General features: G+C 38.1%; 1 protein-coding gene across 3 annotated transcripts in view; it reads left to right on the forward strand.

Moving 5' to 3' along the window:
* The window catches only part of KIDINS220 (kinase D-interacting substrate, 220kDa), a 109,382-nt gene that overhangs the window by 39,046 nt on the left and 44,982 nt on the right, over positions 1-25,354 (forward strand). For all 3 annotated transcript variants that reach the window (XM_011965328.1, XM_011965329.1, XM_011965330.1), the window contains 11 exons: positions 1,260-1,358; positions 4,131-4,308; positions 6,873-7,037; positions 8,018-8,197; positions 8,943-9,108; positions 11,442-11,593; positions 11,771-12,060; positions 18,393-18,533; positions 19,270-19,513; positions 19,674-19,762; positions 21,528-21,672. In XM_011965328.1, the coding sequence (XP_011820718.1) occupies positions 1,260-1,358; positions 4,131-4,308; positions 6,873-7,037; positions 8,018-8,197; positions 8,943-9,108; positions 11,442-11,593; positions 11,771-12,060; positions 18,393-18,533; positions 19,270-19,513; positions 19,674-19,762; positions 21,528-21,672 (1,849 nt within the window). The remainder of the gene's footprint in view (positions 1-1,259; positions 1,359-4,130; positions 4,309-6,872; positions 7,038-8,017; positions 8,198-8,942; positions 9,109-11,441; positions 11,594-11,770; positions 12,061-18,392; positions 18,534-19,269; positions 19,514-19,673; positions 19,763-21,527; positions 21,673-25,354) is intronic.

The following is a 25,354-nucleotide window of genomic DNA, read 5'->3' on the forward strand; positions in this document are numbered from 1 at the left end:
TGTTAGAGTTACACTGATTTTACTGGTAATATTCCCTGTCAAATTGAGGAGTAACTTTGTATCCTTGCAGGATTTGTGTATTCATAGCAAAATATAGTGTGATATTTGTTATTTCAATTAAATACTTTTCAGAAAGTGCAATATCAGCTATTCATAAGTTGTTATTATTTGGACAGATCATTTCCCCCAAATTCATTTATGCTGCTGTTACCTGAGAGGCAGAACACATTCCTTTGTGGGGAGATTGCATGTGCTCAGGAGTTCCAGGCCAGCCTGGGCAATAGAGTGAGACCCTGTCTCTTTAAATGAATATGTAAACAACCATTGTGACTGGTGGTTGGTTCCCTACACTAGCCACTTTCAACTATTTTACTCAAATCATGTAAAAAATACAAAATTATCTAATACTGTGTCTCCTGTTTAGCCTATGTGTAATAGTTTTCTATGGGGAAAATATATTTGGAATTCTGGGTTGATATGACAGGAATTCTTAATGAATAAAGCAAAATTATAGAGTCACCCATAAGACAATCCCATGTCATCTGCTGTAGATCAGGACCAGCCAATTTCTACCTCAATGATGGTACTTCTAGTACCCCAGGGTAGAAAATTTCTGAGGTACCTTCTGGTTTGAAGGTGGCTCCTTAATCCTCTTTTTTCTTTTTCTTTCGGACCTTGGTGTCAGCCAGGGTGACTACCTGTGGCTTCTGATGAGATTTTTGTCTAACTAAGTGCTGAATTGTGGTCTCTTCTTGCTTCCCTTCCTTTGGTTTTGAAAGCAATCATGAACTTTTTTGAGGTTTTCTGAAGGCATACTGCTTGTTTCAAAGGTTTCACTGAGAACTGAAGTGATATTGGTATACATTTCTGAAAAACTCTGGACACTGGCTTACCTGGATGTTGACAGGCTGGGCTGTGGGTTGGCTGGTGGGGAGAACAGGAAGTAGCCTCTGGAGGGGAGCTGCCCCAGGTCAGTGGTAGAACCTGGGGAAGGGCAGAAGCAGCCACTGCTGCTGGCTGTAGCTTACGAGCAGGTGGGGCAGGTCCCACACCTGGCTACGTGATTTAAAGTCACTTTGATACAAATGAGTGGTTGTAAAGGAAAAACATTTTTTTGTTGTTTGCTTTTATGTTTTCTTGAGGGGGTTTTAAATATAGACTGTTACCAGAGTCAGATATTTCTTGACATGTGCATCTGTATGACATAAACACAGGAGTCAAACTATTAATCTGGCAAATGTTCTTATTTGTGCCCACAGGATGGTGAGACGCCACTTATAAAGGCTACCAAGATGAGAAATATTGAAGTGGTGGAGCTGCTACTAGATAAAGGCGCGAAAGTGTCTGCTGTAGATAAGGTGAAACATCTGTGCAGAGAGAACACTGTATGGACAGCTGTTGGTAGACTGACCTCTGTATGGAGGGGATTTAATGGGGATCTGATTTTAGGTTGTGTGGGGAGAGATGACTTGCTGGGGATGTCTGTGTGGGATTTGGATCCCACACAGTAGCACGCTGAGGAGTGGGCAGGCTCAGTGTGCTGTTAATGCAGCTGCTTCCGATTTTCCTTCTATGGCTCACAGCAGCTGTGGGGCACTGCCATTGACCACCACATGAGGAGGAGGCTCCGCCTTCCTCAGGGTAGAGCTTGTTGCAGATAAACAGGAGGAAAGAATGCACAGGGGCTGGAGGAGGCCGACTCTCAAGGCAGACGGCATTAATGTTCACTGACAGGAGATAATGTGTTTGTTCTGCTGCATGTCCTTGCTTTAGCCTTTTAGAGAAATTTTTGTATTTTCTATAATAAGTTTAGCTCTAAGTGACTTAATACTTCATATAGATTTGATTTTTCATTTTAGTTTCTTTTTGTTTTAAACAAGCTTATTTCTTTCTGTACTTTAAACTGATTTTCCCCCCGAGTAGAAGTGAACTAATTGATGTATGAAGTAAGAAATAATATTGTAAATTTTCTCCTCTGATGAATAATATGATTAGGGCTTTACTAATTAATAACAGATTGAAGTTTGTTTTTCTGTTAGTTATAAGGCAGTTAAACAAAAACAGAGAGTCAAGAATCAATGCATTTGTGTTTCATTTTGCTAAGTTACAATATTATTTTAAAACATGAAAGCACCTCCCCCGTCATTACCATATTAACATAATGTCATATCAAAGAAAGGAAACTTTAATATTAAAGATTAGAAGATATAAAGTCAAAGAAGAGTTTTCAAAATGGAGTATGTGTAGCTTTCTAGAAAATTTCTTATAATGCCTGTTTTTCTCAATCTGCCATTGACTCATCTGACACTGGTCCCCCAATTTGCGATATAGAACCACCAGACTCTTCAAGGTTCCATATGGCCTTGTTAATTATATAATATGCTATTTTAAGTAATTACTTTATACTAATTCATAAGTTTCTTGAAGGCCTCTGCCTTGGTATTCTTTTGTGTATTGCTGTACCCAGAGTCAGCACATGATACTTGTTGACAAATACACATGATAGTTGGAACAGTTGTTCATTCATGAACACATCTTACTGATGGGTAAAGTACTATCCTGCTAGAATTTGGGATACACACTTAAGAAAGTCTTGAACCTGGATCTTCATAGAGAATTTCATAAAAACAATTTTAAAAGTGATGATTAATGTTATTTTTACCTTGCCCATCACTGCTTTCTGATTTTCAGCCTGTCAGCCAAGTGTGCTGATATCCTCCCTGCATTTATAGAATTTTTATATGTGGCAGAAATGCTGCTTCTGCTGTTTTGTCTTCTCACAGGTTTGGGGATGAGAATTAGAATTGAGATGTGAAAATAAGATGAAATTGGGTTTGGATATGTTTAGTTTGAGGGCTGATAAGACATTCAGTCGTCTGTGGCCAGTAGACATTGGGAAATCTAGTATTGGAATCTGGGCAAGAAATCAAGGCCGGTGATGGAAATTTGGCAGTTAGTTACTAGGATAGAGAGTTGCATGGGAGTGACTAAGATGATCAGTGTGAAGAAAGATGAAAGCTGCAGTCAGAAATGGACTTCTCTTATGCTGTGTGTCATACTGCAGTTTTTAAATTGTGCATGTTTATCCGGGCTCTTCCTATTACGACATAAGCTACTTAAGGTCAGCAACTGTTTTGTCTTTCATCTTTATATCCTCTAAAGTACAAAGCACAGAACCTTGCGTATAGTGAACTTCGTGCATAGTTATGGTGCCACACTTTTTAGGACATGGGAGGAGAGTCTAGAAGATGAAAAGATCAAGATAAGGTCGTGCCTTGGAAGCCACAGGAAGAATGTGTAGGTCATTTTCATTTAGTGTCCTGGAGATCAGTGTGGATGAGAACCAATAATTTAATTTGTTAAGGTGTTTGTGAAGCAACCAGTAGGAGAGCACTTTGCAGCCTGAAGAGGGCTTTTGAAATTTACATGTTAGCTTTCATTAGTGTTGGATGTGAACACTCATGTGATTGGAGATCCTAATATGGAGAGAAGGTGGGTTGATAGGGAAAAGTGAAAGGTGAGGAGAGTGGAAAGGTGAGGAGAATGGAGAATTGAGGAGAGAGTTGGAGGAGGATAGCTGTACCTAGAGGACTCAGGTTGAGAATGTAGAGTGATGAGATTTAAGGGTTCACTGTGGCAAATGGTTGACAAAGGTTCCTGGAGCTGGCAAGATTACTTGTGTTAGATGGCTATCAGCATGGATTGTAAGGCTTTCTAGACAAATGAAGAGAGCTGTGAAATAGAATTTAAATTAGTTGAGGAAGGTAGTTGACATCCTTGGACAGTAAATATTTGGATGATGGAGGGATACAAATGAAGTGGACCCAAGGCCTAGGAGGAGCTGCAGGGAGAAAGCCTGTTGCTTCTCCTCTTTCACTGAGTTAAGGGAAGGAGAAAAGAATGACCTTCGTTCTAGAGGGCTGTGGGAGAAATAATATCTGAGCAAAGCTGGGTGAGGAGCTACAGAAAGAAATTATGAGGAAGATAGAGATAAAAATTCATATTATATATGTGCTTTATGTGAAAAATAAGAAAAGTTCAGAGTTTATTTTACAGAAACATGGATGTTGTTACTCTGCACACTGTATACAAAGATAAGAACGTTCAAGCTTCCTACTATTATTTCACAGAAAGGAGACACTCCCTTGCATATTGCTATTCGTGGAAGGAGCCGGAAACTGGCAGAACTGCTTTTAAGAAATCCCAAAGATGGACGATTACTTTATAGGCCCAACAAAGCAGGCGAGACTCCTTACAATATTGACTGTAGCCATCAGAAGAGTATTTTAACTCAAATATTTGGAGCCAGTAAGTATTGAGTTTTTCTCTGAACTGAGCTTTTAAATAATGAATGTTCCATTAAAGAGTATGGAAAATAAGGCCAGGCATGATGACTCATGCCTGTAATCCCAGCACTTGAGGAGGCCGAGGCAGGAGGATTGCCTGAGCGCAGGAGTTTGAGACAAGCCTGGGCGGTACAGTGAGGCCTCATCTCTACAAAAAATTTAAAAAAGAGCTGAGTGTGGTGGTGTGCCTGTAGTCCTAGCTTCTTGGGAGGCTGAGGTGGGAGGATCTCTTGAGCCAGGGAGATGGAGATTGCTGTAAGCCAAGATCGTACCACTACACTGGGTCTCCCTCTGTTGCCCAGGCTGGAGTACAGTGATGCAGTCATAGCTCACGGCAACCTCAAATTCCTGGGCTCAAGCGATCCTCCCACCTCAGCCTCCTGAGTACTTGGAACTACAGGCCCATGCCACCACACCCAGCTAATTTTTTATTTTTTTTTTGTAGAGACGAGGTCTTGCCATGTTCCCTAGTCTGGGGCCAAGCGATCCTCCCACCTTGGCCTCCCAAAGTGCTGGGATTACAGACATGAGCCACTGTGCCTGGCCATGATTCTATTTTTTTAAGACTTTTTGTATTTTAAAATATTTTTTCTTATTATAATAGTAATGTGCACTAATTACATTTCAGGAATGAAAATGTAAGTATAGCAGAAAGTGAAAATTCCCCATTATCCCCTATCTCCCAACTTGTAATTGTTTAAATGACCCTCCAGGCTTTTCTTTATGCTTATAAAAATGTTATATACTATATAGTTTTAAAAAATAAAAATTGAGTTATGCTATGTTACAAAAGCTTAACGTATCATATTTTAATTATTGCATAATTTTTCATCATAGTACATTGAGTTCTCTGTTGGTGAATATTTAGTTTTGCTAACAATTAGTGCTGCAGCGAACACCTTTGTACATATATTCGTTGACTCTTATTTCTAGGATTTTTTTTCTTTCTTTTGAAAATAGTATTAGAGATTCAGGGGGTACAATTAGGATTATTTTCTTAGGGTAAATTCCCACAAGTAGAATTCCTAAGTCAATGGATGCCAGTAGTTTCGATACACTTTCCAAAATGGTTGTAAAAATTTCTTCTCCCTCTGGCAGTGTAAGATACCACAATTCCCCACAAGTTTGCTAACACTGGGTATTTCCAGCCTGTTACTCTTTGCAAATCAGATAAATAAGAAAAAAAAATCTAATTTCAATTTGTGTTTTAAAATTATTAGTGAAATTGAGATCTTGTAATATATTTACAGGCTATTGCTTCTCAGCCTTTTGGCTTAGATAATATGTAATATATTCATAGGCTACTTGTATTCTTGCCAGTTTCCTTTTAGTATCCTTTGTCCACTTTTTAGTTTTCAATATTAAAAAAAAATTGATGTAAGAGTCTTTCTGTGTTATGGATATTGATCCTGGGTGTGTCCTATGTGCTGCATTCCCCTCTCCTCAGCATACTCTTGGTTGATGGTCATGGATTTTTATTCCGCATTCAAAAGTTTTACATTTTTGTAGTTAATTCATTAGTCTTTTCCTGCAGTTCTGGCCTTAGTATTACATTGAGAAAGAAAAGTCTTTTTAAACAAAGATTTTTAAAGTTTCTCCTGTATTTTCTTCTATTACTTCTATGGTTTTACTTTTTTCTACTTAATTTTTTAATGTTTCAGAAAATTTTGTTAAGGCTATGAGGTATGTAGCATTTTAATTTAATTTTTTTCATGAATGATTAAACTTTCCCAACACCACTTACTAATTCATCCTTTCCTGCCTTATTTGAAATGCCACTTATGTTAATATCCTATATGAGTTCCAGAATGTTCAAATTATTGTTTTACATTTTCATTCTCCAGTGACAACTACCCTTCAGTAGTCTTTATTTTTTTTTTCCTATTCTTACATATTCTTCTTTCCTTTCAATTAAAACAAAATTCTCATGGGTTTTTAATTAGAACTACCTTGAAGTGACAGAATAATTTGGGAGAATTGCTGAACCTTTCTGCTTGGAATCATAGAATGTTTCTTTTTCTCTTATCTATTATGCTCTTCAGTAACATTTTGTAACTTTCTTTGTATAGGTATTACACATATTAAATTTATTTTACATACTCATTTGTGTCAATCATCATATGTTACTGATTCTGAAATGCACACTGTTCCCATAATTTAACATCTCTGAAATTGGTATGTGTCTTGTAAGTGATAGACAAGAAAGCATGATGTCACAATTTGGCAGCATTTTGTTCTTTCTTAGTTACACATAAAAAGATGTATCTCATAATTAATAGGTATCTTAAGTTCTATGAAATATGATAGTAATTTAAGAATCTCTGAAACTTTTTTTTTTAAATTTTAAATCAGGTAGCCTTCCAAGTCAGAGTAGGCTCAGAGACTCCCTGAAACTGTCTTTACATGGTTATAAACATTTGAAATAATTTTTTCCTTTCTAATCAAGTAAACAATAAATGAAAATAGTGTTCCTTTCTAATAGTAATTCCACTGTTTAACGTAAGATATGATGTGTTTTAATTACAGGACACTTGTCTCCTACTGAAACAGATGGTGACATGCTTGGATATGATTTATATAGCAGTGCCCTAGCAGATATTCTCAGTGAGCCGACCATGCAGCCACCTATTTGTGTGGGGTTATATGCACAGTGGGGAAGTGGGAAATCTTTCTTACTCAAGAAACTAGAAGGTAAAGAGCTTGCTTATACAAAGTCTCTATATGTAAAACAAGGTTTTCTCTGGGGATTTTTCTGAAATAAAGAGGAAGACCGCTTTCTGTATGAGCATGTGTGTTACACGGTTTACTGAGATGAACTCCCCTCTGGTTGGTCCTTCACACGGTCATTTGAGTTCTCTTTCTAAAGCAGATCCAGTTGTGTGATAAACCTACATAAAAACCCTTGCTGGCAGGTTTTTTTGGGCCCTTCACAGACTTGTCAGTTTGCATGGTCCCACCTGCCAGCACCACCTCTGGCATGTGCCCCAGCTTCAGTCACAGAGGACTGTTTGCTCTTGCAAGAACAGACCAGACGTGTTTCCCAGGTTGCTTCCTCTATAAGCAGCTTCTTAGCTGGCCTCACTACCACCCACCTAACACGTATGCCTTTTGCTTGGCAAAGTCTTGCTCATTCTTCAAGGATAGGTTTCAGTATTGCCTGTAAAAATTTCCCCAAGTTTTGTACAAAGAATAACTTGTATGGGGCTCCTTTGGGCTCAACATGCACCTTTAAGCACAGTATTCTCAATTGTGATTGGAGGGAGAAGGAATGAGGACGATCACAGTGGAATGGTGGTGACATGTAGTTTGAAGATATAGAGTATTATTTTTGCATGTGGAAACAATATGCATATGCATAATGTTTGTGTTAATGCAAACCACAAAAAATCTCAAGAAAATCTTGACAGGTGGGAGTATATGAGAAGGGATTTCGTACATCCTCCACGTGAAGCAGGAGAGGGTGGTGATTCAGGCCTAGCTGTGGTCCTGGGGGTGAGATGTTCATCTTGGCAAGAGAACACTGGTTAAAATGGTTAAGTAGCAGTATTCTATCTAGGGACCTAGTAAAGTGCCCAATAAATGTTTACATTGAAAATGTGAAAACTGCAAATCGTGTTAAAAGTTGTGTTTCTTAAAACAGGAATAAGGTTTCATACTAAATTATCTTTCAGATGAAATGAAAACCTTCGCCGGACAACAGATTGAGCCTCTCTTTCAGTTCTCGTGGCTCATAGTGTTTCTTACCCTGCTACTTTGTGGAGGGCTTGGTTTATTGTTTGCCTTCACGGTCCATCCGAATCTTGGAATAGCAGTGTCATTGAGCTTCTTGGCTCTCTTATATATATTCTTTAGTAAGTTTTTGCTTTTTATCTTTTTCAAAAATGGAGAAAATGTTAAGATTCATAGATAAAGAAAAAAACATTATCTTTATCTGTCTTTGAAAACCTGTATGTGATTTTCACTAATAGGGTGAGAAAATTGACCTTTTTGCTACTTCATAAATTTTCCTAAAGGAACATTGCTCACAACTTGGCGGAAGTAGCTTATAAACTAATGTACTACTTGTTAATCTTGAAGCAAGACCCTAGATTATTATACTTACTTTAATTAATGATTTATATTTAAATCTTTTTTCTGAAAAGAAGGCTTCTGAGCCATCACGGCGTGCTCTTGAGCATTTTGACCATGTCTGTACTTTTAATTTTATCTAAAAGCAAAGTAAAAAAATATAATATAATCCCTATTCTTGGGGATGTCTTCAGTTGCAAGAAAGGAAATAGATTTACTGTAAGAGGAACTGATAACCAACTTTACCAGTTGCAAATAGTGATAAATCCAAAGTCATTTGCATTTGAATCTGAACTGCAGTTATGTTTCTGTTTAAGGCATATTTTAGTCAGTTTACTTTTCGTTTTTCGTATCTTCTGTATCTTAGGGGAGGTTAATGGAATTCTTTGAGGAGTAGTTAGGAAATAGTATGGGACCATAGAAAGCTATGTAAGCTTAGCTGTCATCGCTTGATATTTGATCTTTGGAGAAAAGATCTGCTTGACTGATGACTGCTTTTGGATAACTTTTTTAAACTGTGAATTTCAGTTGTCATTTACTTTGGTGGACGGAGAGAAGGAGAGAGTTGGAATTGGGCCTGGGTCCTCAGCACTAGATTGGCAAGACATATTGGATATTTGGAACTCCTCCTTAAATTGATGTTTGTGAATCCACCTGAGTTGCCAGAGCAGACTACTAAAGCTTTACCTGTGAGGTGAGTTGTTCCATTTGACAGAAGAAATCTTCAGTGAGATTCAGAAAAAAATATTTTTCACTTCAAAAAATTTATAGGGGCCGGGCGCGATGACTCACCCTTGCAATCCCAGCACTTTGGGAGGCCGAGGTGGGCAGATCACCTGAGATCAGGAGTTCGAGACCAGCCTGCCCAACATGGTGAAACCCCATCTCTACTAAAAACACAAAACTAGAGGGGGCATCATGGTGCATTCCTGTAATCCCAGCTACTTGGAAGGATGAAGCAGGAGAATCGCTTGAAGGCGGGAGGCAGAGGTTGCAGTGAGCCAGGATCGTGCCATTGCACTCCAGCCTGGGTGACAAGAACGAAACTCTGTCTCAAAAAAAAAGTTTATAGAGTATAATTTCTCAACGTATGTTCCAAAAAACATTGGTACCTGGAACCTTTTACATACCAAAATAAAAACATGCCCTGGTCAAATACTGTGGGAAACACTTCAGATTATGTGTCCCTCTTGTACATTAAAGGATCAGAGGCACCTTTCCATAAAGAAAGCTGTTTAACCTTTATTTACCAAATTTTATTTGAGCATAAACTTTTTCTCCCTGTTATGTCACCTGTTACTGTCCTTTGGAACACACTTTGAAGAGAGCACTGGATGGAGGAAGGGTCCAGCCAATGACCTTGGTTTCCAGAGAGCTCCTGGTTGGAGACCTGGCCCCTCCTTATGTGAGCAGTTAACCTGGGGAAACCCAGCTCCCCTCTCTGAGCTGTGCTTTTCTCAGCTCAGGAAATATATTCACATGTCTATCTAAAATTATTATTCATACTAAGTAGGAAATGTATGAGAAAACAGAAAAGATGAAAAATGTTTAAGTCCAGGAATAAAGGAAAGGTAGAGGACTCCAGAAGAAAGTAAAATGGAAAAAAAAAAAGAAAAAAAAGGCTAGAAAATTAAAAGCAAAAGAAAGTCAGTGGAAGTAAGCAATGTAAGAATTTAAATAGTATTAAGGCCAGATGTGGTGGCTCACACCTGTAATCCCAGCACTGTGGGAGGCCAAAGTGGGCAATTGGTTGTGCTCAGGAGTTCACAACAAGCCTGGGTAATGGCGAAACCCCATCTCTACAAAAAATAGAAAAATTAGCTGGGTGTGGTGCACGTGCCTGTAGTTCTAGCTACATGGGAGGCTGAAGTGGGAGGACTGCTTAAGCTTGGGAGGTTGAGGGTACAGTGAGCCAAGATCATGCCAGTGCACTCCAGCCTGGGCGACAAAGTGAGACCCTGTCTCTAAATAAATAAATAAAAAGCATTAAAAGATGAAACCATTTTAAATTATAAGAGAAAATAAGTGTAATTTAAGATGAAAATAAATAGGCCAAATCAGATAAAATATTAAAACCGAATATAAGAGAAAAATAAAGGTGAAAACTTTTAAGTAATTAGCATATAGAATTAAGTATTAAGAAAAGGATTTAAAAGTGAAAAAGTTAAAAGGAAAACAGAATAAAATAATTGGGAGAATGTTTTTACAGAAAATAAGGAAACCAGTCGAAATTAATGAGGTGGTATTTTTTTTTTTCAGTTAGAACAATTAAAATAGCATCATGAAGACCACACAGTATAATACAGATTGTATTCTGAGAGCAATGCTTATCTACTGGACTGAGATGAGAGTTTAATTTACAGATGGAAGGGAGAAAGGAACTAATACAGAAATAATAATGATTCAGAGACTCAGAATACAAATAATTTTTAAGAACACTTAATTTTTTAAGAACACTTAATTTTTAACAACAATTGTGAAGAGAATACAACTATTTCTCAATCCCTGGTAGATGTTGAGGCTATAAATAAAATAAGCCATTCTAAAACTTGAGTTTTTAAATGGTATTACTGGGCTTGAAATTCTTTAATGAATGTAATTACTATTTTTTCAGGGTTCAAGTCTCTTTCGTTGGTGTTAGAAAACTTTCTTTGTGCAACTCTTGGTGGCCACATCATGACACGGGTGTCACCTTTTAACCACCTTTTAATCAGGTCTGCTGGAGTGTCCGGTACTCCACATCTAAGTTCTGGCATAACTTTCCCCCGACTGTCCTTAGTCAGAATTACTTCATATGACTCTGCATATTTCACTTTTATTACTGTTTTTTTCCTAAGAAAAGTATGTAAGATTTTAGAAGTGGAAGCTACCTAATTACAAATTCTTTTCCGTCCTTGGAATTTAAAAAACAATATTTTGAAAGAGAAATAAAATAAAGGGTAAATGATGCAAAGATGACATACATACATTTAAGTTATTTGTTACTTTAGATACCAAAGTAATGTTTGATTTGTTCTTTTCTTCAAGGTTTTTGTTTACAGATTACAATAGACTGTCCAGTGTAGGTGGAGAAACTTCTCTGGCTGAAATGATTGCAACCCTCTCGGATGCTTGTGAAAGAGAGTTTGGCTTTTTGGCAACCAGGCTTTTTCGAGTATTCAAGACTGAAGATACTCAGGGTAGGATTTCCTTCCTTCCTTCTTTGTGTGTAAGGGGTGGGGGTGGGATGGATGTTCAGTTTATTTTCATGAAACATGCCTTGAACATTAGACTCATCAGGTACTGTGACTATAATGTTAGGATTTTCTAGACACTTGATATGTTAGTAATTATTAAAACTGTTTGTTGCATTACAGGTAAAAAGAAATGGAAAAAAACATGTTGTCTCCCATCTTTTGTCATTTTCCTTTTTATCATTGGCTGCATTATATCTGGAATTACTCTTCTGGCTATATTTAGAGTTGACCCAAAGCATCTGACTGTAAATGCTGTCCTCATATCAATCGCATCTATAGTGGGATTGGCCTTTGTGTTGAACTGTCGTACATGGTGGCAAGTGCTGGACTCCCTCCTGAATTCCCAAAGAAAACGCCTCCATAATGCAGCCTCCAAACTGCACAAATTGAAAAGCGAAGGATTCATGAAAGTAAGCACCCACTGGTTATTAGAAAAAATTGTAATGTGAATGTGCTGCCACTGCCATGCTCATTTGGGCTTTAGGAAGTGTACTCTCTAAGTGTTAAAAAGTGTTGCATTTATTTTAGGTTAGTTAATTTGTTCATTCATTCATTCATTCAAGACTATAATTTAAGGTAGTTTTAAGTTCACAGCAAAATTTAGAGGGAGGTGCAAAGATATCCCATATACCCACTTCCCCCACACATACAGAGCCTCCCCAGTTAGCACCATTACTACCGGAGCAGTACATTTGTTACAACTGACGAACTTAGGTTGACACATCATAATCACCCAGCATCCATAGTTTACGTTAGGGTTCACTCTTGGTGTGGTACATTCTATGGGCTTGGACAAATGTGTAACATGTATCCACCATTATAGTCTTATACAGAGTAGATTTATTGCCCTCAAAATCTTCTGTGCTTCACCTGTTCACACCTGTTCACCCTTCCCTCCACCCTCCTCCCTAATCCCTGGCTACCATTTCTTTTTCCTATCACCATAGTTTTGCCCTTTCCAGAATGTCATCTAGTTGAATCATACATGTGTAGTCTTTTCAGATTGGCTTCTTTCACATAGTCATATGCATTTAGTTTCCCTTCGTGTCTTTTCGTGGCTTGCTAGCTCATTTCTTTTTAGCATGGCTAATATTCCATTGTCTGGATATATCACAGTTCATTTATACATTTACCTACTGAAGGACATCTTTATTGCTTCCAGGTTTTGGCAAGTATGAATAAAGCTGCTATAAACTTTTGTGTACAGGCTTTTGTATGAACATAAAGGAGTTGAAAACTCTTTGGGTAAATACCAAGGAGTGTGATTGCTAGCTTGTATGGTGTTTCGTTTTGGTAGAAACAACCAAACTGTCTTCCAAGGTGGCTGTACTATTTTGCATTCCCACCAGAAATGAATGAGGCTCCTGTTGCTCCACATCACATCCTCACCAGCGTTTGGTATTTTTGGTGTTCTGGATTTTGGCCATTCTGATAGGTGTGCAGTGGTATCTTATTGTTTGAATTTGCATTTCCCTGATGACACGTATTGTGGAGCGTATTTTCATGTGCTTATTTGCTATCTGTATGTCTTCTTTGGTGAATTCGCTGTTAAAGTCTTTGGCTTATTTTTCAATCAGGTTGCTCATTTTCTTATTGTTGAGTTTTAAAAGTTCTTTGTATATTTTGGATAATGGTCCTTTATCAGATATACTTTTTGCAAATATTTTTTCCCATTCCTTGGGTTGCTTTTCATTCACTTGACAGTGTCTTTTGTAGAGCAGACATTTTTTGTGAAGTCTAGCTTATTAATTCTTTCTTTCATGGATCTTGCTGTGGTGTACTATCTAAAAAGTTAACACCAAACCTGTAGTCATCTAGATTTTATCCTCTGTTATTTTGTAGGTGTTTTATATTTTTACATTTAGGTCTGCGAGCTATTTTGAGTTAATTTTTGTGCAGTGTGAATGTGTCTAGATTCTCTTCTTTCTTGCTTTCTTGCTGGCTTCTTTGCTTCTTCTTCTGTTCTCTTCTCTTCTCTTTTCTTCTCTTCTCCTCTCTCTTCTCCTCTCCTCTCCTCTCTTCTCTTTCTCTACCCTTTCTTTTCTTTTTTTGTTTCCAGTTGTTCCAGAACCATTTGTTAAAAAGACTATTTCTTCCATTGTATTGCCTTTGCCGCTTGTCAAAGACCAATTGACTACGTTTGTGTAGGTCTGTTTCTGGGCTCTCTTTTCTCTTTGTCTATTCATTTGCCCATACCACACTGTTTGATTACTCTAGCTTTATTTTCTTGAAGTTGGGTAGTGTCAGTCCTCCTATTTTGTTCTTCTCCTTCAATATTGTGATGGTTATTCTGGGTCTTTTTCTCCTCATAGGAACTTTTGATTCACCTTAAATAACTTGCTGGGATTTTCATTGAGATTGCATTAAATCTATAGGTCAAATATTGAGTCTTCCTATCCATGAACATGGAATATCTCCTCATTTATTTAGTTCTTCCTTGATTTCTTTCAAGAGTTTTGTAGTTTTCTCATATAGATCTTATACATATTTTGTTAGATTTATACCTATTTCATTTTTTGCAGTGTTAATATGGATAGTAATTGTGTTCTTAATTTCATGTTTGACTTGTTCATTGCTGATATATAGGAAAGTGATCAAATTTTGTATATTAATCTGAAACCTTGCTATAATTGTTAGTCCCAGGAGGTTTTTTTGTTGTTGATTCTTTCACTTTTTCTACATAGAGAGTCAAGTCACCTGTGAACTAAGACAGTTTTCTTTCTTCCCAATCTTCATACCTTTTTTTTCCTTTTTTGTTGTTGTTGTTTGTTTTATTGCGTTAGTTAGGACTTCCAGTACTATGTTGACAAGGAGTGGTAAGAAAAGGGACATCCTTGCCTCGTTCCTGATCTTAGTATATGTTCTCATGTTCTCACCATTAAGTATGATGTTAACTATGGATATTCTTTATCAAGTTGAAGAAGTTTCTCTCTGTTTCTAGTTTACTGAGAGTTTCTACCATGAATGGGTGTTGGCTTTTTCTGTATCTATTTATATAATCATGTGATCTTTCTTCTTCAGTCTGTTTTTCGTTTTTTTGTTTTTTTTTGAGACTGAGTTTCACTCTTGTTGCCCAGGCTGGAGTGCAGGAGTGCAGTGGTGCCATCTCAGCTCACTACAACCTCTGCCTCCCGGGTTCAAGTGATTCTCCTGCCTCAGCCTCCCAAGTCGGTGAGATTACAGGAATGTACCACCACGCCCAGCTAATTTTGTATTTTTAGAAGAGATGAGGTTTCACCATGTTGATCAGGCTGGTCTCGAACTCCTGACCTCAGGCGACCCACCCTCCTTGGCCTCCCAAAGTGCTGGGATTATAGGTGTGAGCCATTGTGCCCAGCTTAGTCTGTTGATGTGATGGATTACATTAATTGATTTTTGAATGTGGAACCAGCCCTACCTACCTGGCATAACTCTCACTTGATTGTGGTGTATAATTCTTCTTATATATTTTGTATATGATTTGCTAATACTTTGTTGAGGATTTTTGTGTCTATGTCCATGAGATATTTATTGATCTGTAGTTTGCTTTTCTGTTCATGACTTTGGTTTTGGTATTAGGGTGATGCTGACTTCATAGGATGAATTAGGAAGCATTCCCTTTGCGTCTGTCTTCTGAAAGATGCTATGTAGAGTTAGTATAATTTCTTCTGTAAGTGCTTGGTAAACTTCACTCATGAACCCTTCTGGGCCTGGTGCTTTCTGTTTTGAAAAATTATTATTGATGCAATTTCTTCAATAGATACAGGCCTGTTCTTGTGAATTTTGGCAAATTATGTCTTTCAAAGAACTGGTCCGTTTATCTAAGTTATCAAATTTGTGGGCGTAGAGTTGTTCGTGGTATCTCGTTATTATCCTGTTTTTTCCATGAGGTCTAAAGTGATAACCTCTCTTTCATGTGCTGTTATTCTGAATTTGTGTTCCCTCTTCTTTCATCTTCGTTAGTCCAAGGCTTACTGGTTGTGTTTACCTTTTGACCTAACTAGCTTTTGGTTTCATTGTTTTATTTCTGTTTTAGTTTTTATTATTTCTTTTCTTCTGATTACTTTGGATTTAATTTGCTCTTCTTTTTCTGCTTTCCTGAGGTGGAAGCTTAGATTATTAATTTTTATTTTTATTTATTTGTTTTTTGAGATGGAATCTCACTCTGTTGCCCAGGCTGTAGTGCAGTGGTGCAATCCCAGCTCACTGCAACCTCTGCCCCCTGGGCTCAAGGAATCCTCCCACCTCAGCCTGCTGAGTAGTTGGGACCACAGGCTACACGCCAGCACGCCTGGCTAATTTTTGTAGAGATAGGGTTTCATCGTGTTGCCCACACTGGTCTCGAACTCCTGAGCTCAAGTGCTCCACCCTGCTTGACCTCCCAAAGTGCTAGGATTACAGGCATGAGCCACTGCACCCAGCCGGATTATTGATTTTATATCTTTATTCTTTACTAATACATGCATTCAGTGCTATACATTTTCTTCTTAGCAGTTCTTTTGCTGCATCCCACAAATTTTGATAAGTTGTGTTTCCATTTTTATTTAGTTCAAAATATTTTAAAATTTCTCGTGAGATTTTTTTTCTTTGACTCGTGTTATTTGGAAGTGTGTTTTAAAATCTGTACATGTTTTGGGATTTTCCAATTATCTTTCTGTTTTTGATTTCTAGTTTAATTCCACCGAGGGTAGACATTGTATGCATGATTTCTATTTTAAATTTGTTGCTGGGCGCGGTGGCTCACGCCTGTAATCCCAGCACTTTGGGAGGCTGAGGCAGGTGAATCATGAGGTCAGGAGATTGAGACCATCCTGGCTAACACGGTGAAACCCCGTCTCTACTAAAAATACAAAAAATTAGCCAGGCGTGGTGGTGGGCGCCTGTAGCCCCAGCTACTTGGGAGGCCAAGGCAGGAGAATGGCGTGAACCCAGGAAGCGGAGCTTGTAGTGAGCCGAGATTGTGCCACTGCACTCCAGCCTGGGCGACAGAGCGAGACTCCATCTCAAAAAAAAAATAATAATAATTTGTTATGGTGTGTTTTATGGCTCAGAATGTGGTCCATCTTGGTGAATGCTTTATGTGAATTATTTTTTTTTGGATGAAGTAACTGTAGATGTCTGTCATACCAAGTTGATTGGTGGTGGTATTGAGCTGAACTGCGTCCTTACTGGTTTTCTGACTGCTGCATCTGTCCTTGTAGAATGGTGTTGAGGTCTCCAGCTATGATAGTGTATTTATCTGTTTCTTCTTGCAGTTCTGTCAGCTTTTGTTTTATATATTTTGATTCTCTGTTCTTAGATATGTAAATGTTTAGGATTGTTATGTCTCCTTAGAGAATCAGCTCCTTTGTTGTTATGTAATGCCCCTCTTTAATCCCAGTTACTTTCCTTGCTTTGAAGTCTACTCTGTCTGTCTGAAATTAATATAGTTACTCCCACTCTCTTTTGATTGGTGTTGGTATATCTTTCTCCATTCATTTACTTTTAATCTACATGTGTCTTTTTATGTAAGGTGGGTTTCTTGTAGATAACATAAAATTAGCTCTTGTTTTTTGATCACCTCTGACATCTCCTTCTTCTAATTGGTATCTTTAGAACACTGACATTCAGAGGGATAATTGATTTAGATGAATTAATATCTATTGTGTTTGCTACTGTTTTCTATTTGTTACTCTCTTTGTTCCTATTTTTGTCTTCTACTCTTCTTTTTGTCTTTTATGCTTTTATTGAGCATTTTGTATGATTTCATTTTCTCACCTTTCTTAGCATATCAATTGTACTTTTTTTTAAACTTTTTTTTGAGTGGTTGCCCTACAGTTTGCAATATGCGTTTACAACGAATCCAAGCCCACTTTCAAGTAATACTGTATCACTTTTCAGGTAGTTTATCTTATAAAAGCAAAATAATCCTAATTTCTCTCTCCCATCTCCAGTATCATTGTTGTCCTTAACTTCATTTACATATACAATCATACATATTAAATACGCACATTATACGCACACCCCTCCCGACACACACACACCCACACACATATATAAGCATACATAATCAAGGAGTGACCACTTCTAAAGTGTTTACATATATGTAGAACCAGAAACCAGCAGTCCTTTTATTTATTTTGAGTTCTATTCCAGATTTTTGCAGTGGAAATACATATTTGGAGTGAGAAACATTATAACAATAGCATGTTTTTATAAAATAGACTTTTATAAGTTATTTGAAAGAGTTAGCAACTACTATCTAATAATATAAGTTCCTCTAGAGCCCAGTAAAGAGATCTGTGTTTGAAAATAGCAAATTGAACCACCAAAATAAATAATACAGGATTTTGTTTTTCAAAGTGAAAGGGACTTTATAGAATTCTGCAGCTCATTCCTGTGGTCAAGGTCAGATGCCATCGGGGAGCCAGCAGTAGTGTAGTGCTTCGATCATTTGGATTTGCATCCAGATCTGAATCTTTTGACAGTCAGAGCCTCTGACCTTGGCAAGTTAGTCACTCAACCCAGTTTGTTCTTTTTAGAACAGATATGGTAGTGTCTATCCCACAGTGTCATTCTGAGGATCAACTGCTGTAATTTATGTGTAGTCACTTGGTAAATTGTGAAGTACTTGCTCTTATTTTAAGTGGAACCACAACTGGCAGCACGGACTTCGAATGTCTTCTGTTCCTATTAGATGACTTTCTATCACACTTTCTAAGAAATATGTTTAAGCTTCTTGGATCTTCCTTCAGTGCTTTCTATACCTTCCTTTGCAATACAGGTTCTTAAATGTGAAGTAGAATTGATGGCCAGGATGGCAAAAACCATTGACAGCTTCACTCAGAATCAGACAAGGCTGGTCGTCATCATCGATGGATTAGATGCCTGTGAGCAGGACAAGGTCCTTCAGATGCTGGACACTGTATGTTTGCGCCACCTCAAAAGTCGCTGTTGTTATGTTGTGGCACTTGAGAGAATGTGTGACTTCACAAATATCTAAAAATAGAATGGAATTGGTTTTTATTTGAGTAGTTCCTATTCATTTTGTGATTTTTCTTTTGTAAAATCAACCATTCTTTATGCAGAAACATAGAAAGAGTAAATGTTTAGTCATAAAGAGATTTAAATAATTTTAGCTTAATGGCACTGTGAGAAAAAAATGAATAGAACATCTCTTAAGTTTGCAGTGTGGCTCAAGCTTTTCTTTGCAGATAGTTATGGTTAGAATCCAAGATAACACAGGAAGCCCACAGAATTTGTAGCTTTTTTTTTTTTATTAAAGCGAGTACATCAGTGGGGCTCTCTGTAAGGTATGTTATGAGCAATAGTGGTTTGACTTTGGGCAGAGGCCAGTGTGCCCAGTACCTCATGTGTATTCATGAATGTTTCTCATGTGTATTGATTTATCTCTTTAGCAGACTGTAAATGTCTGAAAGAAGGACAATATAAATTTTCTTTGCAGATTTTATCCATGTTAGATGACAACAAACCTAGACTGAGCTGTCAATAAACTTTGCTTCTGTACAGAATAAGTTTTGATGAACAAGAAATAGTAGTTTAGAAATAGTCACCAAAAGATAGCACATATTTTGAAGAGATGCCTTATTCTTTTGGACAATTAAAATGTGTGTCACAGCTGTACATGTCTTCTACCACAGGTCCGAGTTCTGTTTTCAAAAGGCCCTTTCATTGCCATTTTTGCAAGTGATCCACATATTATCATAAAGGCAATTAACCAGAACCTCAATAGTGTGCTTCGGGATTCGAATATAAATGGCCATGACTACATGCGCAACATAGTGCATTTGCCTGTGTTCCTTAATAGTCGTGGACTGAGCAATGCAAGAAAATTTCTCGTAACTTCGGCAACAAATGGGGACGTTCCATGCTCAGATACTACAGGTAAAGCTCAGGCTCCTAAAGTACTTTGAGTTTGAAATAGTTTTGTTGTTTCTTTATGGCGACTCTCTTTTTTACCTTGAAAAATGTTGTTATTTCACATTTCTTTAAATATACAACAGAATTTTGGTGTAAGTGATGCTGTCTTGATAAATTCTTTAAGGGATACAGGAAGATGCTGACAGAAGAGTTTCACAGAACAGCCTTGGGGAGATGACAAAACTTGGTAGCAAGACAGCTCTCAATAGACGGGTAAGATGCCATTGGTTTCAATCTGTATGTTTGTATTGCTATTTATTTGAATACAAATAAAATTAAGATGATGCCACTTAAATAATATTTTGTAAATATTGCATTAAGCTCTTCAAATAAACATTATCATTGAATTCCCTTTCAGCTTCATGTGTTTCAGGGAATGTCCGCACCTAGAACCCTAACAACTGTACTTCGTATAGGGGTCCCAGCCTGTTCTCAGCCCAGGTGCTGCTCCTGATCCCTCAGATCTTAAAGCTTGCCAAATGGTTTCATCCAGGGTTGAGAACCACTGTATTCTTTCCTGGTCAGGTTGAGCTATGCCTGTTGCCACCATAGCAGTAGGGGAGAAAGGTTTGTAGTGTGAGAAAACTCCTGGCTTTGTCTTCCTTCCTGTTGGCCGTCCTTCCCTAAATGCTTGTGGGATGCTCACTCTTTGTTCTCTACCACACAGTGACTTGTGTCCTTCCCAGCCACTGGGGGTTTCTCCTTCAACACACTGGTTTCCCTGACCTCCCCATCTTGTTTGTATGGGACGAGGGCATGTTCTCTGTATATGTCTGTATGCATATGATAGGGGGATAATCACTTGCAGGCAGTTGTGACAGTGCCACTCACACTCAGTGAAGTTGAGCTACTATTGGCCTTGTGTTTTTTTCTGATTTGCTACCATTAAGTTTGGATGTTTTACTTTTAAAAAAAAAGTCTTCAGTGACATTTTGATTTTATGCCTCTACCCTTTACAGATACAGATGCAAAGTTAATATGATGAATGACAATTGACAGCACTAAATTCAGAGGCATATATAACTTATCATTTTTAATTTCTTGCCTGGCATCCTTGGGTGCCGCATGGTTGCATCCATCCTTCCTGTGCATCAGGACCTTAGACAAGAGCACACCTTGGTTGTACCTGTTCCTCCTCTTATGAGATGGAATTCCTTTAGCCCATCCACCCTGTAGAGTGCCTTTCGTTCATATGGAGATGTGAGGATAGTTAGAGAGGCGGTCCCTTTGACACAGTTTTCACATGCTTTAAAATACCTAAACATCAGGCCAGGTGCAGTGCTCATGCCTGTAATCCTAGCACTTTGGGAGGATGAAGTGAGAGGATCACTTGAGACCAGGAGTTCGATACCAGCCTGGGCAACATAGTCACACCCTCTACATAAAATAGAAATAAAAAATTAGATGGGTGTGGTTGTGCATGCCTGTAGTCCCAACTACTCAGAAGGCTGAGGTGGGAGGATTGCCCAAGCTCAGAACGTCCAGGTGGCAGTGAGCTGTGGTTGCCCTACTGTACTCCAGCCTGGGTAGCAGAGAGAGACCCTGTCTAATAATAATAATAATAATAACCTAAAAATCAAAATGCTGAATCCTTAAAACCAGACAAGGGCTTATTTGCTTTATTATTTAAGGGTTCCTATAAATAGCCAGACCCCATGGAGTTTGAATATCATTCTCTTTACACAATTCTGCTTACTTATAATCTTAAAGGCATTGAGCTTCCTCTAATTGTACCACTGTAACTTAAAATGCATCTGAAGCTAAACCGTAGCATTTCATGCAGTTGCTGTGAATATGACTTTACAATTGCTTTGTGAAGATTCTACCTCACGGATAATAATTTATTACTGTGTGATATTCCTCTTTGACTAAAACTTTAGATTTTTTGTTGCTATAAAAATTTATTAACATCTCAGAAAGCCTTAAGTTCCTAGACTGGACGCATGGGTTCCTTCTCACTGATGATGTGCTGTTTCAGGACACTTACCGAAGAAGGCAGATGCAGAGGACCATCACTCGCCAGATGTCCTTTGATCTTACAAAACTGCTGGTTACCGAGGACTGGTTCAGTGACATCAGTCCCCAGACCATGAGAAGATTACTTAATATTGTTTCTGTGACAGGTGACTTTTGTCTCTTATTGTCCATGATCGATAATAAACTTTAACATTCACAAAACCATTTAATTTCAGAAACAAAGGTAGGTATGTATTGTGTGTATATGTTTACATTGCTGAATACTGGGTTTATTTGTATTAAGTGCACTTAATGAAGTCAGTTTTAGTTTTGACAATGAAAAGTCAAAACTGATATTATCAACCATCAGCTGTATACCATTATTTTAAAACTTTATGATTTAAAAAATCTTTCACTTAATCTGGTTTAATTTTTCTTTTGCTGTAAAGATAATTTAATTCTAATTCGTATTACTGAGTATAAATTAGCTTATAATTTACAATGTTGAAACTCAGATGTTATATGCTATTATTGTTTTAATTTTCAAATGATATTTTTGAATAAAAAATATTGACAATAAAATTGAGGATTATTGACTGTGCCTGAAGTGCCTGCATGGAAGTCTGCTCCCTGCCTTGTGAATTCCTGCTTGCTCATAGCTTCAGGGCAACCACATCAATACTTGTAAGTTAGTTTGTAAAATATATGTCTCTTTGCAAGGTATTGATTGGTACTTTGTAATATTTACTAGTGTTAACTCTATTATGATAGTTATACTAGAATTGTGTTTTATATTGTTGGGGTTCATGCTGTGAACTGTATTCCAAGTGAGGTTGTATCTAATATACTTACAATATTTTTGGTACTTAAATTCCTTTAAGTGAGTTCTCAAGCCTCACTGTATTTATGTTCAACAATGGGAATGTTTTAGTATGTTATCAACATATATATATTCATTTAACAGATGTGTAGTGAGTGTCTACCTTATGCCAGGTAACATTTCTGTCCTTTGTGGAGATAAGCAGTGAACAAGATAAAGTCTCTGCCCTAATAGAGAAGACCAAAAGATATAATGTCACAGAATGATGTGTGTCATGAAAACCACACCGTAAACAGGAGATAGCCCTCCCTCTCACTCGAAAATCACTCCCATCAACACACAGATTGTTTCTCCCTTCCCAAGAAAAGCTGCTCTTGACCGCACCTCTGCCTCTAGCTACTACCCCATTTCTCAGCAGAGCTCCTCAAAAGCCTTGTCTGTCCCTGTGTCTCATATTCATATCCCTCTGTTTTCTCTAACCTATTCCAATAATCTCTTGCTCTTGGTTCAGTAAAATTGCATTTTCAAGGTCACCAGTGGCTTCTGTGTTATAAAATTCAGTGGTCAGGCCAGCGCACATCTTATTTGACCCCATTAGTGGCGTTTGACAGTGTGTTGATCACTCTTCCTCTTTGAAAAACTTTTCTTCCTTTGGCTTCCAGAATGCCACCCCGACTGGATTTCCTCCTCCTGTGCTGGTGGTGAGTCTTCATCTCCCTTTCCCATTTAGCATTGCAGTGCTCTTGAGTACGTTTCTTGGAGTTCTCCTTTTCTATCTAGACCTGCTACCTGGTGATCGCATTTACTCTGAAAGGCTTAAATGCCATCTATGTGCCAGCGACTCTCAAATATGTATTTTCAGCCCTATAGCTCTTCAGTTGCTTGTTTGACATCTAATGGTGTCAACACATATCTGACACATAATGTGTCTACAATTGAACTTTTGATTCTCTGACTCAAACTTCATCCATGTCTTTCCTGTCTATTAATCCAACTCTTCCAGTTCCTTAAGTAAGAAAATCTTGATCTTTCTTTCGTATACCACCACCAATCTACTAGTATATTTTGTAGCACTGTCTTCAGTCTATTTCCAAAATATAAGCACTGTTCACCATTTCTAGCATACCACCCTCATCAGATACATTTTCGTATTCTACCTTTATTAATTATGGAAATAGTCTGACTGGTCTCTACTCCTGTCTTTTTCTCTCTACAGCCTATTCTCCATACGGCAGCCACAGTGATTCTTTTAAAATAGAAGCCAGTCATGTTATGTCTCTGCTCAGAACTCCGTAATGTGTCCTCATTTCACTGAAAATAAAAATCTAAGTCCTTATAGTTTCCTACAAAGCCCTTTATGATCTGCCTTTCTGCATCTCCTTCCCCCTTCTGACCTCATCTCCCACCATTCTCCTCCTCCATCCCTTACTGACTTCTTTGCTGTTCCTTGAAAATGTCAGACATGCTTCCATCAAAAGGCTCCTGCGATTGCTATTTCTTCTGCCTGTACAGATTGTTCTTTGGATATATGCATCATGGGGTTTCTCACTTCCTTTTAAGTCTTTGCTTAAATGTCAGCTTTTCGACAAGATCTTCCCTCACCATCTTGTATAAAATGACATCTTCTTCGGTATGCCTTGTGTTACCCTTCCCTGCTTTACTCAACATAAAAAAATCACCTCTAATTCACTACATCATTTACTTTTTTGTTTGTTTGTTTCTTTGGTTTTTGTCTGTCTCCTCTCAGTAGAATTTCAAATCCACCTGGCAAAGGTTTTCTATCTGTCTACTTTTCTTTCTTTTTTTTTTTTTTTGAGACACAGTCTCACCCTGTCGCCCAGACTGGAGTGCAGTGGCGTGATCTCAGCTCACTGCAACCTCCACCTCCCAGGTTCAAGCGATTCTCCTGTGCCAGCCTCCCAAGTAGCTGGGATTACAGGCACGTGCCAGCACGCCTGTCTAATTTTTGTATTTTTAGTAGAGACAGGGTTTCTCCTTGTTGGTCAGGCTGGTCTCGAACTCCTGATCCTCCCACCTCGGCCTCCCAAAGTGCTGGGATTACAGGCGTGAGCCACTGCGCCCGGCCTTCTATCTATCTTTCTTATTTCTGTTTTCTCAGCACCCAGAACAATGTCTGGGATGCTGTTGTTGAATGACTAAGAGACCTGAATGAAGTGGGAACTGAGTTTTATATCTGTCTTGAGAAAAGCATCTTAACAAGAGGAAGAGCAAATGTGGAGGCTCTGGGGTGGAAATCCAGAAACAGCTGGAGGCCAGTGTGGTTGCACTTTGGGGATCAAAAGAGAATGGTGGGAAGTGATGTCAAAGAACTAGCCACTGGCCGGTTGTGCTGGCTCACGCCTCTAATCCCAGCACTTTGGGAGGCTGAGGCAGGTGGATTACTTAAGGTCAGGAGTTCAAGACCAGCCTGGCCAACATGATGAAACCCCATCTCTACTAAAAATACAAAAATTAACAGGTGTGGTGGTACACACCTGTAATCCCAGCTACTCAGGAGGCTGAGGAAGGAGAATTGCTTGAACCCAGGAGGCAGAGTTTGCAGTGAGCCGAGACTGCGCCACTGCACTCCAAGCTGAGTGACAGAGTGAGACTCCATCTTAAAAAAAACAAAAAGACAAAAACAACTAGCCCCCCTGGGTAGTTCACTTTGAGCCTTACAGGCCCCAAATCCATAGAAAGGATTTTGGATTATATTTAGACATTTTCAGACACTCTAAAGAGGACCAAGTTAACATCATTTAATAGTTGATACTGAGATACACATTTTTAAAAATAATGATGTTTACACATTTCAGAATAGAAAGAAAATATCTTCCTAAAGCCACATTTCAAATGTAGGAATTTTTCTAATATTAGTCTTTGACTATACAGTAGACTTTCTAATTGTTAAATGAGAGATATTTGTCTTTTATGTCTCATCAAATGTAGCTCTGCCCATGAAAAATTTCTTTTTCTTTTTTTTTTTTTAAGACGGAGTCTCACTCTGTCGCCCAGGCTGGAGTGCAGTG

This window comes from Mandrillus leucophaeus, unplaced genomic scaffold (genome assembly GCF_000951045.1).
Source record: "Mandrillus leucophaeus isolate KB7577 unplaced genomic scaffold, Mleu.le_1.0 Scaffold72, whole genome shotgun sequence".
Lineage (NCBI taxonomy): Eukaryota > Metazoa > Chordata > Mammalia > Primates > Cercopithecidae > Mandrillus > Mandrillus leucophaeus.